Source organism: Amphibalanus amphitrite, unplaced genomic scaffold (assembly GCF_019059575.1).
Source record: "Amphibalanus amphitrite isolate SeventyFive unplaced genomic scaffold, NRLGWU_Aamphi_draft 001144F_arrow, whole genome shotgun sequence".
In the NCBI taxonomy this organism is placed as follows: domain Eukaryota; kingdom Metazoa; phylum Arthropoda; class Thecostraca; order Balanomorpha; family Balanidae; genus Amphibalanus; species Amphibalanus amphitrite.
Genome location: NW_024882638.1, coordinates 43,719 through 60,573, shown reverse-complemented (window position 1 = coordinate 60,573; position 16,855 = coordinate 43,719). Strand labels below are relative to the sequence as shown.

General features: G+C 48.5%; 1 protein-coding gene across 1 annotated transcript; it reads right to left on the bottom strand.

Annotated features, from left to right (window-relative positions):
• Nucleotides 1-96: 96 nt before the first annotated feature.
• LOC122370552 (globin D, coelomic-like) lies at nt 97-10,977 on the bottom strand. Its single transcript, XM_043346231.1, has 4 exons — nt 10,738-10,977; nt 8,533-8,630; nt 933-1,164; nt 97-629 (listed from the first exon to the last, which is right to left on the bottom strand). Exons 2-4 carry the CDS (start codon nt 8,619-8,621, stop codon nt 495-497), a joined length of 456 nt encoding a protein of 151 aa, XP_043202166.1. The 5' UTR covers nt 8,622-8,630; nt 10,738-10,977; the 3' UTR covers nt 97-494.
• Nucleotides 10,978-16,855: the final 5,878 nt, after the last annotated feature.

Genomic DNA, 16,855 nt, shown 5'->3' with positions numbered 1-16,855 from the left:
AGGATGATCACTCATCCCTTCACTTGCTTTGCCTGAAACTATTTCGATCAAACCATTATCATGGCTCAATCAAAAGCGATTTCAAAAGACATGGGAAACGTGTGCTTCAAATATATTCATGCGTGCGATGGATGCATTTCCAATTAGCGCTATGTGGAGATGTGCGCTCGTGGCGAGCAAGGCATGCAACAAATGATGATCACTGGCCAACCGGCCGAACAGGCTCGGCCAGCACATATCAACACACGCGCTCACACATTCTCACAGGGAGGGTCGGCCCCCCCGCGACTGATCGCAGTAGGTACTCGTTTGGGGCACCTGCCCGGCGGGTTGAGGGGCGTCACCCGGTGTTTAGTTCTCGTACTGAGTGCCCGAGCCAGAGCGTTGAGGACGGTCGGCTGCGCTGCGGGCGGTGGATTGCCAACTCGGCGATCCTGAGTGCACCGCCGGCGCCGTGCGATACATGCGACAAAATACAAAGAGACACTGCAGTGTTACTCGTCCAGGTGCTGGCTCATTTTCTTATTGAAGACGCCCATCATTTTGGTGAAGGCGTCTGCCGCTGCCGGCGGGTAGACGTCTTCCGGCAGCGTATCCGACAGGTAACTCAGTAGAACGTCAGTAAATTTCTGCAAATTACAAATGATGAGGTTAGGAAACATATACTTAAGAAAAGCATCATAAAAGCTTATAATACAAGCATGGTTGATTTTTTGAATTAACTACGAGGGAAAGTTGGAGTGAAAAGCGTCAAACCATGACTGAAAAACAAGAGAGAAATGGGGAAAAATGAAGGATATATTCAAAATGTGCTTTTGGGTTCGAATCAGTGCGATTTATTGCCTTCCAGAAAAAAGTTATATGCACTTGCTAGTTCGAAGACGTATGTAAATAGCTACATAGGCATGGGTTCACCCAAAGGTTTAACACACCTGAAAGTCCGCATTGGTGACCTTCCTGCGGTTGTGGCTCTCGCCGAGCAGGTAGACGTTCTCGTCCACCATCTCCATGTCGTCAATGATCTCGATGATGGAGGAGAGCGAGGTGACGACCCTGCCGGCGTGCGCGCGCAGCCGCGCCGAACGGCGCATCGTCTCCGGGTCCGGGCAGCTGCTGCTCAGCCGAGCAAACTTCGATTTGGTCTCCGGATACCGGTCGAACAGTCTGAGACGGGGGGGGGGGGGGTAGAGGGGTGGAGGGTCACTGGATGGGAAACTGGACAATTTAGTCACCTCAACCTGACTGGTCATTGCCGGGTCACCAGCGGGTAATTTCTGGGTCACCGCCCGGCGCCCGAGTCACAGCCGGACAGTATATGACGATCGCTGTCGGGTCACTGTTGGGTCAACACCAGGTCACCATCAGGTCGTCTGTAGGGTCAACACAACACCGGGTCACCTGTCGGGTGGCACTGTCGGGTCACATCCTCTCCACTTCCGACTAACCAACCACTGTGTCCGATCCCTGTCGGGTCACTGTCGGACAATCGGGTCAACACTGGGTCACTGTCGGGTCAACGCCAGACCGCTGTGGACCACTGTCGGCTCAACACCGTGTCCCTGTCGGGTCATCACCACTCCAGGTTACTGTTGAATCAATAACGGCTCAACACTGGCACTTGGGTCACTGTCGGGTCAACGCCGGGTGGCTGTCGGGTCACTGTCGAGTCAAACAGCAGCCCTCACCGATCGTTCACGCCCATCATTGTTATGCCATTGGCAGTCACCGTGACGCCTCAGTGCCAGCGGAAATTTCATGCAGTGTACTCTATGCAATTAACAATAACCGCGTATAGAAATGAACGGTTGCAAAGACAGTAGACACCTTACTGCATTAAATCAAGCCGTACCTTCTAACGATTCGAGTCAGTTTTTTTTTTGCTGCCAACAAACTGACTATAACTTACTTTCAGCGATACTGTATCCTTTAATTCAATAAAGCTGCTTTCCCTCTGAGGACATCACGAATCTAACCGCAGAACGCGAATGTGGTGTGTAAGTTCTGCTTGACAATAATAATATGATGGCCATCACGAGCTTTGGCTTATGAGGCCCAAATGATCTCGTGGTACACGTGTCAGTAAAAGACTGACCTTGACTAATTCGAATGTACAATTAGTGTTTAGCAAGCGAAGTGAATTAAAGGATATGCGAGGGTTAGATACGTTCTGCGTTCATGCAAACGTTTATGCGCAAAGCACTCTGTGCGTTTTTGGCATACATTTTATTCGTGTTAGATACTCTGAGCTGCCTGACCTTATTCAGCCCAACTAAGCCTATTTTGTGACCGCTGACGACATTTCAACACATTTCAACTTTCATTCTGATTCCGTTGGCCTTGACGCTGACTTCAACCGGCTTTCATGTTGTATTCGCTCCATAATGCCCGGATCTAAATCCCTGCTAAATGCCGCATCATATCACTCTCTTTACAAACGTTATCCAGCCCAGCCGACCATCTAATCTCGGACAGAATTACCGTAAAACTCCGCACTAAGACTAAAGACCTTGACATGATCACTGGCTCATGCTCGCCGCTCACAGTCACATTTTTCTATCTATGGAGAGGACAGCCGTAAGTAGGTGCGTGACAGCTTGTCCTTCGCGGCTGTCTCGGCATGGATCGTCCGATATCAGATGTGGTTTTGACAGCACCGTTTATGTGCTCATACGTAATACGCATACATATCACTCATAATATTTATCGTGCTTATCGTTTGGAACAGGAAATAGTCTAGATGCAGGCGTTTCCAGATACTAGCGCAGCCGCCCGACCCATCACCCCCAGTCGAGGACTAGTGTAATAAGTTCGCGTTTTCATCTTAGCCTACCCGACATGCAGAAGTAAGTAGGGGAGAGTGGGGTAAGATGCCCAGGGTTTTACAATCTCATATATTATACGAAAATGACGATCGGAAAGCAAAAACTTGGAGTTTCAACGGAAGCCGACATCATTTTCCCCCAAAAAATAACACACTTTCGCGTCTGAAATGTGATAGCTTTTATGCTATTAAGCATTTTCCTGAAGAAGTGAAACGGGGCATCTTACCCCACAGGGTGGGAAAGACGCCCCCTGGCGTTGGGGAAGATGCCCCCCTGCACTATAAGTGACATAAATGGGCACGTGAATCGCCTGAACGAATCAGTAGTCCCTTCGAACCTGCAATAGACACTAAACGTCATCGTAAGGGCCCTCAAAAGTAGTCGTAAGGGGCTTCAGAGGTCATCGTCAGGGCCATCATAGTTCAGCGCGGCCAAACAAGCCTCCGTGGTGGCGTTCGGAGACCGCTGTGGGGCTCTTACAGGTCTCCATGATGCTTGAGGGCCCTCGAGCCCATCGTGGGGACCTCAGATGCCAGCGCGGCCCGTGGAGCCAACATGGGAGCCTTCAAAGGATGTCGTGAGGGGCCTTGGAGCCAATAATGGGGCCCACAGAGGCCGTCGTGAGGGCTCTCAGAGTCAGATGCCGCCCAAAAAGTCGCTGTGTGTGCCGAGAGACCGGCATGGGGAGCACCCGACCGTACTGGACTCTCAATAGTCCCAGATCGGCTTTTGTCTCTCATCACAAGTATGTAATAAATGATTTGACTGGTTCCTTGAAGGCCAGCCTACGGATTTAGGGGGGCGTCTTTCCCCATCAGGGCAGGGGGCATCTTACCCCAAGGTACCGAATTAACATTAAATCAGTACAATTTGTTAGCCATAAAACTATACCCTGAAGCAAACTGTTTGGGACACAGTACACGCAAAAATTAATGTATCACGACCATAGCAAGAGACATAGAAATTGTTCACCTTCTTTGATATTTACAATGTTTTGACACCAACATATTTTTCGAAAGAAGCAAATAAAAAACATGCAATCACCAGCCAGCCGTTGCCCAACTGAGCTTCGCAAATTTTTGTGCAGTTACCAAGGCAGTCTTCCACTTCACGCTAAGAACATTAATTTCCAGGTTCGATTCTTTCTTTTGCCGCTAGAGGGGGTGGGGCGTCTTTCCCACCCTGGGCATCTTACCCCACTCTCCCCTACCTATCAATTTCCAGCTCCAACGCAATAATTTCTTATCAATCCTCGCCCTACCAAGTCCTTTTCCATAACACGATCGGCCAGGGGAAACGACCCCCTGGCGATTGGCTCAAATAGCACTTAAAACACCAGATACATACATACGAGTATAAGGTAAGTGGACCCATATGATCGCTTGAACCTTTGCACAGTGATGCAAATGGGGCTCACGAGTGGCTATAAATACCAAAACGTAAAGTTAACCAAACCGAGTAAATCGCGATATGGCCAACCAAAGAAATGTTTGGGGCATCTGCAAACATATAGCCTTCATGTTTTTGTCAAAACCGGCCTCGTGTATCATTATCAGAAGTCGTGACATTTTCTATGTCGTAAAATAACTGCCAGGTACTTGCAAGTTCAAACGCCGCTAGCGTGCGTTCATTTCATACAAATTGAAAAAATATGCATGGCAATGATCCCTGAAGCGTGCTGCTTCCAATGCTGGGTCACAAAAAGCCGTATCTCTTTTGATTTGGCGGTGATCTAACCATCTGTCATCATGCTGCAATCGAAGTTTTTTACTTAAAATCATTTGCTTTCGTTTCACCTACAGCGGTTTACACAGTGTGTGCCCGTTAGTCCACTATGCCTCAGCCTTCCCCAATCATTTCTGAGCCGCACCGTGAAAGAATTAAGGCGGTAGCACAGGGCAGACCGGCGCTATTGAAGTTTTTGCCCGGCGCGGTCGGGTGTCGCGGTGGGCGGTGGGTGGGCGGTTTGCTTTCACCGCGGATTTGCAGATGTTTGACTTTACCTGCTATAAGTAGATCAAATATTGACCTTAAGTCAAAAGTCACATGCTCATTCGCGAGATCTTGCCAAGAGCAATCCGTTGATTTTTGTCCCGAGGCGCTAGGACGCTTCGTTTAGGAACAGCAGGGGTATGCACCGACGAACCCACGCTGAGGCCGCCCGCCCGCGGCGCGGACGCCCGGGTCGCCCACCGTGCCGCGGCACCCGACCGCAACGGACGAAAACTTTAGTAGCGCCGGCCAGCCCTGTGCTAGCGCCTTAATTCTTTCACAGAACGGCTCAGAAATGATTAGGGAACGATATGGTATGGTGGACTAACGGGCACACACTGTGTGAAGTGTGAACTACTGTAGGTGAAACGAAAGCAAATATTTTGTTGTAAAAACCGCGATTGCAACATGATGACAAATAGTTAGATCAACGCCAAACCAAAAGAGATTCCGGCATTAGAAGCAGCAGGCTTTGGGGATCATTGCCATTCATAATGTTTGCCATTTCTATGAAATGAACACACGCAAGCGGCGTTTGAACTTGCGAGTATCTGACAGTCATTTTACGACATAGAAAATGTCACGACTTCTGACAATCATACACGAGGCCGGTTTCGACAAAAAAATGAAAATCATATTTTTTCAGACACCCCAAATATTTGCCTAACTGGCCATATTACGATTAATTCGATTAGGTGAACTTGAAATTTGGACCTTTTCGGTGTTTATGAATTATGGCCACTCGTGAACCCCATTTGCATCACTGTGCTTTTGTGACCCTGTGGAGGGGGGGGGGGGGGAGGGATATAAATGTAAAAAACCTGTACATATGATAAGTTTGAATCCGGTGTTAACCTGACAGGTAACAGTTTTCGTGACCGACCTGATCTAAGGTCACAGGGACTTGAGATGTCCAGAAAGTGTATACCCGTAGAGATTTGACGTTGCCACGAGGATCCTTTTAGGCATTTGCGAAAGATGAAGTTATTTCATTCCGCTAAATTATTTCAGTTTTACCACGGCTGTGTCCATTTTTGTTATCTAGTACCCTAACCTAACCTTAGCTTACATGGCCTAACCTGAGCCATCACCGGGACTTGAAATTTTGAGGAAATTTGCCAAACTAATGCTCCAGAGAATGCCGACTTTGGCGGCGCAACACGCGCCATCGGCGAAAAGCCTCAGAGGCCCCTGGCCGGGCGAGACTTAATTTATCTAGAGTTGAATTCATACCTAGAAATGTGAGCATGTTTACTAAATGAATTATTAGAAAGCGGAAAAGGTTTTCAGATTCAGCATTGATAGCCGTTTTTCCTGGTTCAAGTGGTTAATGCCGATCTACTCAATTTTTATTTCTGTATGAAAATAGACAGGTTGACTGTATAAAGGCAGCAAAGACAATCGACAAAGACATAGGTTAATCGTTATAAAACGTCATTTATCGTAAATCGACGATAATCGTAAATGGTTAAATCGTTATGTATCAAGTTAAAATTAGACACATTAATTGCCCATTGTGTCTTAATTATTGGGCAATTAATGTGTCTAATTTTTATTTGATAACGATTTAACGATTAACGATTATTGATTTATGATAAATGACGATTTATAGTGGCGATTAACGGAAGGTCTTTGCTGCATTTATACATTTTTTTGCTATGTGTATTGAAGTAATTCCACATGCATCACGATTCTTTTTGCAAGGTTCGTCTAATGGTTATAATCTGACATTGATCTGGCAACGTGAATTTTTGAGCGCAGGTCCAGAAATCCTCAAAATTTAAATAAAAATATAAAAATAAAAGCGTCAAAGTGCTGGTAAAGCACTCCCACCGATAGTATCAGACAGAATAATGTGGAATTTGAATTTAAAACGTCTTCCTGAAAATTTGATCCAAGGATTGAACTGACCGGGAGATGTCACATTACAGCCCGTCGATCTATCTGTTTAATTTGATTCATTTTCGTTATGAACCCGCCATTTTAGTCTGTTATGCGCTTTCAAGAAATAGCCATTCCATGTTGGGTTTGCGTAAATTTGATAGCATTATTTCACTGGTAAATGTCGCTTTCGCTGCTAGTCTCTGTTCTGTTGTAGGTTTGACATTTTCGGTCTAACAAGACCATTTCGTGATCAATGGTCAATATTCAATGGTCATGGTTTGAAATAAGGGAGACGGATTGACGACCAGCTGGTCCGCCGCTGCGGGGCAGCTGGTCCCGTTGGACAGATCACTTAGCTGCGCTATAACGGTCAGTCCACCTTTGGGCTTTGAAGATTAGTACCATCCGATTTGAGTTGCTTCATGACCGGTTACTGATGATAATTTGCTTAGCCCAAGAGACCGGGACACACGTGGATGAAAAATAAAGGGCATGTCCAGAGGCCTGAAAAAGACGCTGTAAATATGACGTCAATAAAAGTACGAGACGAGTTACGCTGCCATTTGACCGCGTGGTTCAAAATTTTTTTTGTTGGGTTAGGCCCTTTCGGTTCATTAAATTTAAGACCATTGCTGATTGCAGAGCCGAAAGGGTGATAGAAATTAGGGAGAGACATAGGTCTGAGCAGGCACCCTAGTGAGTCGCCGGGGCTGAGCCCGTCCAGAGGACAGGCCGCCTGCAGCCCCCAAGGCACTCACTGCACCCGGGTACGGGGTGCGCTCCCTCGGGAGCAGCGGTGCCGCTCCAAGGGAGCAGCCCGCATGAGGTAAAGCTGCCTGTCCAGCCCGGACTGAGGGTTGCGGCGTGGAGGAGAAGGATTTGAATGTCCTGAGGATGGAACGACGGACGGGTGTGGATGGGCAAGCAGGAGCTGCTACAGTCGGTAGCACGCTGCTCGTATATCGTCTTCCGTTTCGTTGAGTGCCTTAAGAGCTCGCAAACACATCGAATCGGGTCAATAACTATGCATATTGCATAATGTATATTGGTATGCATTATGCAAGAGTGCCCCTATCAGTTGTTACCACCACCTACTACCCAGCGCCACCACACATCAGCAAGAACGGGCTATGAGTTACGTCTTACGACTTACGTCCGCCCTGCAACTGCAAGTTAGACCAGCCAGCGCCCCCAAACGTCAGCAAGACGAACTGTGAGTTGGGTACCACGGACCACCTCCACCTCGCAAATCAGAGCCTATCGTCAGCGCCCCCTGACACCAGCAGAACGAACTATTAGTTACGTACCGCCCCGCAGCTCAGCACTGCCAGCGCCACCTGACAGCAGTCGCGAGAAACACTACGCTGCTGAACCGGCCACCAGAATGGCATCGGGCAGTGGGCAGGTCATACTCATGTGACACCACAATACTTTATGTGTATGTTAAAGTTGAGTCGCAGAATCTTGAATTGACAGGATTTCGAGGCCAAACCAACACCAAGTAGGTTCATTGGTAGTCAAATTCTGAGTTTTGCCGGCCGATCAGATCAGGAAGCTATGGATAAACGGCATGATTTTCAGGCGAACGTCTGACGCATCAATTATAGCCAGTCCGATACACGCTGCGTTTGGCGAGCTAAACCCGAACTTCGTCTGAAACTTGCTACCTGGCTATGTGCCTTAGTGCCTATGACAGTGGTTCATCCAGCGGTTGGGCCTGCCAACACACGGATCCGGGTAGCCTTCACCACAAACGACCACCATCTCGCAGTGGGTGTACGGACACTTTCTATCCCCCCTTAGGCAGTAAAAATACAGGACGCCAACGGCTCACCTGACGAAGAGTTCCACGCCGTGGTGCAGTTTATCTGCCAACACTAGCTGCCACACCGAGCGGATGTAGTCGATCTCAGAGTTCTCCATAATAGATGCCTGCACGGAAAACGGAAACGGTCAAAGCTTACATATGAATAGTAGGCTGAATGAAATCACATGCGAAGGGTTTAGCTAATTTCCGTTGCCTACCACACATCCGAAATACGTTTGATAACCTGGCTAATGTTAACTTCAGGTTACCTACACACCTAATTGAATTTTGAGTCATTTTTGCCTTATCTTTGTGAAGCTCGGCTCTTGCCTTACACGCCGGCGCCACTCTCTGCCTGTTTTCGACCGTCTGACCCCATCCGCTCCCTTCCGTCCCATCAGGACAGCCCCCGGCTGACCCCGAGGGAAGGACCGTGACAGACCCGATTAGGACCGGGTCGGGGAGGGATTTGCTGTCTGACATCTGTTCCGACTTCAAAGTCGGAACCGCATTTCTATTTTGGGACCGTCCCGCCTGCCTGTAGGACATCGTACGGCCACTTTTGTGTCTAAATGCCATTCTCAAATCTCACGGCGGTGTAATTCGCAATTCGCATCGTAGAAAACCCATTCGGATACCCAGATCGATTTTTGTTGCAACTAGTTTCTTAGGTGTGTTGTATAATTTAAAGCAGTCACATGCAGTTATAACTTATAAGCAGTTACAGCGTGAAGAAAAATAGCGAGCCGTTTGGGGCTACGTGCATGAGTCAGGTGCTTTAGACTTTATCTGAATGCTGTCCTACCCGCGCATGACTTACGTCTTTCCGCTATCAAAACACTTAGTGCCGATGATAACTAGCTAGATCTGATAAATCCCGGCAGAAAAACATCTTATGTGTGATATGCATGCCGCCGGAACAGCCAATCGACCTTTCAAGAGTTGTTTGACAGCGCCAAACAACAGCACGATTAAACTCCAAATGCAGAGTTTTCGGTTAAAAGCTGAAGAAAGCTTGGGCGAGGCCTTCAACACGGGTCTCAACTTCTTCTAACCTGCTGACATGCTGGCGAGTGATGAGCTCACCCTTGCTGTCGTTTGTCAGCGCAGCTCGCAGCTGTAACGAGTCTCAATTGACGACATGACAGCGGTCGTCTGGTGCCTGCAGCCGCAGTCCTCCACAATGAACCCACAGTGACTGAGATAGACCGCCAGGACTCCAGACGCCTGGGACATTGCGGCCAAGACGGCATTCATTGCGCCCATTCGGGCCGGGTGACTCGGTTATATTGCATTAGTTTTGGCAGAGGCATGACTCCAGCACCGGATGGATGCTCCAACTCCTTGCTCCAACTCCAAACAGCACGCGAAAAATCAACACGGTGCGCGTGTGCGCACGGTACCGCCTATACAGATGTTTGTCTCTGTGAGCAATGCCATTTCCTACTAGATAAACGGGCAGTAGGAGAACGACAGTGAATTTTGAGGAGAGTAGGCATTGCAGGCATAAACATTCAAAGCATGACGTCAGCTCAGAGGTTCTGTGAAATCTTCTAACGGTCGTCAGTTAGGCATGTGATCGCCACAGGAATGTGTGACACGTTTTCGTCAAATACATGTTCCCCAAACATAATTAAGCCGCAATAAACGAACGGATAACCACTGTAAAGTCAATCGTTGCACCGAAGATAGTTGCGAAAGACAGGCTCCCGACGTCTCATATAGGAGGAGTCGGGTTATTTAGTTAATTTAGAAGGCAAAGTTTGACGTGTCCACACGGCGAATAGCCAGACGTGATCCATTCTGTTATGAGCTATCTGAATTCAACTGGCTGCGACTGTTTTCTCTGAGGGCAGATTATTCATCCTTGCAATCGCTTCTGTACTTGTAAATGCTGAAGCGACTTGGATAGGTACTGCTGTTCACAACTCACTCTGATCCTCTCCCAGTTAAGTCACAGAACAAACATTTCATTGCGTACAAGGATAAAAAATAAAAGCAAATAATGCGATGGTAGAATGCATAAGCATCGACGAATGATCATACATGACCGATGACAGGCTCGAAGCGGCTATAATTAAGTGTGGCCTGTTGGCGCTGCCTTCGAGCCAAAGCTGTTCCTCTTCACCCGTCTTTACAAGGACCCCATAGGCCCGTACCAACTAAATCTCTTAATGGAGTCTCCCCCCACCACTGTCATCACACCTCACAGTTGTCCCGTCCCGAGCTCACCTGTCCTTTTGTCCCGTCAGGTGTCCTCTCCTGCTGTCGTCCCGTCCTTGATCACTCCTGCTCCTGTTGTCCTACTCTTGTTCACTTCTCCTGTTGCCGTCCTGTCCCACCACTCGATGCGTTCCTGCCGCTCGCCCCGGCGCGTCCGTCGCTCACCAGCGCTCAGTTGCGTGTGCGGCCCAGCCGCCCGGCCCGGCCCGGCCCGGCCCGGCCCGGCAGCCCGGCGGGTCGGCGGGTCGGCGCCGCTGATCGAGCACATGACGTGAGACCGGAAGGGTGGGTGGAACGACCCCCTCCCCGGCTGTCCCACGAGCTGCTCCATGAGCTGCACCATTACCATGGGATGAATGGGTCCTCGTGCCCCGGCTGTCACATGCTGTGAGCTCGGAAGGAGCTGATAGACTCTCCCCCCGCCTGCTCCATGAGTAGGTATCCCATTGAGATGAATGGTGTCTCGGTTGGCACATGCAGTGGAGTCGGGAAGGTGGACAATGGATAGCCTTTCTTCCCCAGGACTGACACATACATAGAGCCGAGACCCTACGAACCACTTTACGTCATCGCTAAACTGAGACGCATACCCGGGAGCCGGATGCTTAAAGGTAGTGTGCCACCTTTGAAAGATTTCCCATTTTATTTTTCCTAGGATAAGAAGCTTCTGTTTTTACCTAATATCGCAAAAAAAATCAAAAATGGGCCTGGAATAGTGCCTTTTTCGCCTAAAAGTTTATCGGTTTTTCGATATGTATAACAACTGTAGTGGGCTCACCTGCAAACAGGCGTCGGCAACAATCGCGAATGCGGCGCACATGTGACAATAAGCAAAGGTCATTATAGTGTTACGACCATACGACGTACGGGAATGAGTTATCAGCTGTCTAATCGTAGACAACACAATGTCGAGCCTTAAACTGTAAGCCTGTATTGGTATTGTTTCTTTTATTTGGCTGTCGAACATTATTTATGGTTTGAAATATGATTTTATGTAAAATAATTGATATGAAAAAGCCGTCTCATAAGTTATGACCCCATTTCACCACACGCAAGTGGCAGAAATGACAATGATCAGCTGACGCATTTTTCTTGGCCGAAGTCAGAGCGCGCAGCCCGACGCACCACCACCGCACCACAAAGTATGAGCAGAAGCCGCGCCCAAAGCCAGGGCCCCGGTAACGTGAGGTAGCCGAGTCGGGGCAGCGTGCGCTGACCCAAGCCGGGGCCGCAGCTTTGGGCGCGGTCTACCGCATCCCCGCGGGCAGCCCCGGGCTATCACATGACACCGGGAGGACGCGCGGCTCCGGCTTGGATCAGCGCACGCTGCCCTGACTCGGCTACCTCACGTTACCGGGGCCCTGGCTTTGGGCGCGGTCTACCGCACCACCTAACAGGCGTGTTCGAAACCGCACGAGCTGATGATGAACGGGTTTATCGAAAGTTGATTGGATGAGCATATCGGTAATAGCGATTTCAGTGTGTGCATTTATTGTTCATAGTGGTGTGAAATGTGGTTGGGGTACGACCGACAACCCGTCGGGGCGAATTTCGCACTGGGGTACTCAAAATTTGAAGAATTTAAGACGTTTCCATGAGTTTTGAAGGTATGGATAAGTTCTAAAAATCCGGTTCTCCTTATCTGGGCCATTAACTCCATACGGTCCAGGAAAGCTGGCACACTACCTTTAAAAGAATTAAGTAAATGTGTTGTGAGCGCCGAATTAACTTGGCCATGAGCTTGCTGATGGTCTAGCCGTCACAACGATCCGGATGTATGCCATAACATCATAAATCATCGTGACGTACACAAGGTAAACAAATATGAAACTTTATTTAAAATGTATTATGCAATATATGCTGTGCAGACTCAGCAGCTGTTCAAAACTTCAAACTAACCTACTGAGTTCTATTCTCGTGCTTTGGTATTGATGTGAACAAGACTCGGGTCGGGGCCAAAAGTTCATATAAAACAAAATATACCTGTACTATTGTAGTTATAACTTAGGAAGGGACTCATTCACAAAAAATAATATAATCCGTTGCATGCAAAATAGATAGCCAAATCACTTCAATTCTATCGGGTACTATATTTACCTATAGCTCTCTCGTACAGGACATGGTAAAACACCATTGTATATGAAATGTGTGCTTCGGTTCTGCCTTTGTGTGTTGCTTTCGTCATTGTTTCAAACGTTTCCTCGACTGACAACTAATATTTACTCTCGAATCATGATGCAGTAGCACTTCGCCTTTGAGTGTGACTGAACCTAATGTGAGCATTTGTCGCGTTCGAGATCTAGAGTTTACTTATTGCACTTGATATCGTGCTCTATTCCACTAACCACCATAAGCACATACGGCATATTGGCTTATTTAGCATTCATCCACATTCCACCTATGTGCCTTCACGTTTAATATTAACCCTCGCCGGCCGAGGGGGGGGGGGCGGGTGCCGCCCCCCCCCCATAGGGTTTTTTCGCGATAGCTCCGAACACGCTGGCGATAGAGAGCTGAAACTTGGCATACCTGACCTTTGATCCAAGCCGGATCTTTTGACACCAACCGCATTTTTGGGTCAGGTCAGGTCACTGACCTATGACGTCATAAAAGAACCTCTGCACGGTCTTCAGATGTCGCAAGTTCGCAACGCCCTCACTGCCAGAGGAGATGTCACAGGGAAATGAAACTTGCAGGATCTAGTATCCATTATGAGTCCCACAACTTGTATATCTCGGATTTTTCCTAAAGGTCATATGAGGTCAGGTCATTTTCGTGACCTCACCATTATAAGTCAATGGGGAAAAATTCAAACTGCTATTCTGGCGCCGGGAACGATCTCCAACTATCTCAAGCACACAGAATCGTGATTTGATGCACTCCTTGCAAGGTTAGATGCGTCACTTTTGCAATGTTGACCTTGCGTGACGTCATTTATGACGTCATCAAGGTCAAATTAGTTTTTCGTCAATAACTCTTGATCAAATTGAGCTAGCGAGTCGGGAAAGGCACCAATGGACTCAGGAAGGCCTGCCGAATCGCATGATATGCGACATGACCTCTTTCGACCAACTTCGTGACCTGGGGGTGCTGACCTGACCTTGACCTGAGGTCAACACCCCAAGTTGACCTGACCCGGACAAAAAGTATATCATTCGACGCGCCTGAGCGAGGCGAACACGATGCTGCCAAAATCGGCGCTCTGCGGCCGTTTTTTGCGAAGTTATTCACCAAAAACCGAACCGTACCCTGGGGCACTTGACCTGACCTCAGAGGTCACCGGTTGACCTAGGACCATAAAATCGGGTACCAATCTCTGCGTCTCGTAACGGCGCACACGCTCGTTTTTTCCGCGACGCGCTAGCTCCACCAGGGGCGAAACGGCGAGGGGGGGGGGTCGTACCCGCCCCCCCCCCTCGGCCGGCGCGTATGTAGAAAACCAATAGGTCCGGCGAGGGTTAAATTAGAATGTTAAAGTTATAGGTACAATATTGAATATGCACCTTCATATAACATTCTTATGCTTATTTATATGTCGAAACTTACAAAATGCATTGGATTTGAACAATTCTATCAGCACAGCCCGACTACGGCGGCGTTTGCTGACACCGACGCTCGATCTAGTTGTTAGCTGATGGATCAGCGTTATTGACTGTCCTCACCCGTTCACCGCAGTCACTGTGTGATCAGCGGCGGGGGTGCACGTCACCCGTGACGCTGCACTATTGCGTTCAGCTTACATCACCGTCGTGCCGTGACGCCGGGGGTGTGGCGGTCGGCGCATCCATGCGGCTGATGCAACTGGCGTAGCCAGCGCCGCCACTCCACCGACCGAGGGTACCGGCGGGGGCGTCGCTCTATCCGCCCCGTCCACGGTCCAAGGTCCATCTCAGATCAGTCACGTGCTGGCCGACACCCTCTCAACAAACGGCACGCCCCCAGACATGTTACAAGGCACGTGGATCGGTGCTTCCAGCTCTCTGCAGCCGGTACTGGGAGCTCACCTAGCCAACAGGTCGTGTCGATGGCGTCGAGATGGCTATTCAGCTCAGCACGACGACCGCCGCCGGCCGGCCATTGCGAGGCCCCCGCCTGGGGTCAGGGTAGAACCCCGTCGACGGTGACGACGCCGAACGTGTGACATGGTGTCGACCACAACAGGGAGATGATGGCATTGGCGGCTCATCGTCTGCTCGTCAGTAACGAATTCCAGAAATGGTGAGTGACGACTGACGTGGTATACTGCATGGGTGTTGCTGGAGCGCTGGCTATCTTATGACCTTCCTATATGTTCCTGACGTTGCATTTTGTACAATCAAGCTTAAATATCCCATTCAAACCTTATGACTTGGCACTAATCCATTTTTCAGTCGAGCCGGACATTCACTTGTCATCGGAAGCATTTGTTGCCAGGCAAGGCTCAGGCCAGGCTCGATACTTTCGTTCAATGTAAGACAGGAGAAACCGATTCTCAATACTATGAGCAATGATACCGAAAATAAATCTATTTCTAAAATATGAGCAATGAGCATGACGTGTGTTTCAAGAATTTTGTGCTCGTTGCTGTGCTAATTGAGGATCGGATTATCAACACTAAGGGCATTGAGCATGACGTGTTCGGAGAATGGTAGGTATAGGTACTTAAACTTCCGATTGGTTAACTCGAGATCAATGACGCGACACGTTCCAAATCTAACTGCGTGTTTAGGTTCGCAGCGCTCATGCGAGTGCGAACCGTCAACTCTTGGCGCGCCTGCTTTGCGCTGGTCTGACAAGAAACAGGTCACAATATGACCGCTAGAGAATGTGTTCGTGGCCTGAGTGGATGGCTGGCACTTACGTAAGTGCAGCTTGCACTTATAGGGCACACCGGTCGGCGATACTGCAACAGCCACACATGCACGGGCACACGCCGTATACATGCATACATACATGCATGCATGCATACGTCATCGTCTTCTTTTGACTATGTCCACATCAACAGGAGAGCCAGTGGTTCATTACGGGAAAGTCAGGGTTTCGTTGGAATTGCGATTCAGTAGGTGTGAAAACACACATTATTCTTTGATCGGCCTCAGAGTTCTTTTGACGGCGGGGATGCAGTCTGCGCCCCGATGCGCGTTAGGAACGGTATCGCCTATGGGTTTATTAGTGTACCTAAATGTATTTCTAAATTGAGTGTTTGTGGCGCTCTAGCTATTTTCATATCCAGGTTAGGCTGCAGAACTTTATTGAAAGGCGCGTGCTGTTTTGTATTTTGGCTCGACTTCATTTGATAATAATAAGCAAGCATCTACTATACTATTTGAGGAGGGTGCGTCTGTCCGTTACCGAGGTCCCGACTTGGTGGTGCTTTGCGTGGACTACAGGCCAGACTGTTGCACCTAGCGCGCTGAAATTTGCACAACTTATAGATCAAGGATGCGCGACGTGCCTTTGAGGGGTCTCAGCTCGATCGGATTGATAGGGAGCGCGTGGTGCGTGCTCAAAAAGTGCAAATTCGCGTCATAGACTTTACATGTATAAATCGGCGTGCGAAATCGGGCGAAAACGGCTAATTTTGGCCGACACGGGTCCAGTTCCCGTGCAATATCTTGGTGACCAGGGGTCCGACCGGCATGGGGAAAACAGCATCGTGCACAGAATTGAACGGGCTATTGAATGGTGTGCAATGCAGAGGATAGCACGCGCCATGTGCACCGGAGAGGGCACTTTTATTTGAAAAATTGCGGTTTTTGAGGGATTTTGGAATTAATTTTATTTTTAGGTGACCGTTAAATGGAGCGAGTTGAATCAACGCCTATTTGCAAGAGAAAGGTAACGCCTCTCATATAAAAATTGTGAAAAGCTGATTGATCCAAATCAAGGTGGTGCAAATCACAGGAGAAAATGGTGTTTGTCAATTTTGTGTCACTTTATTAATCACACGGGGTTTGCTGCATAACCTGATACCTTTGGCAATTGAATATGGTACCATTGGATAGAGCATTCAATTCTGTCCAATATTCACTCTTCATTTTTGCATGATTAGCAACAGTATCCTTAAAAATGTAAATGTTCCAAACCATTACAATGTCATTTTTAGCGAAATTCATCGATGGCCCTCAAAAGACTTCACGCCAGTTTT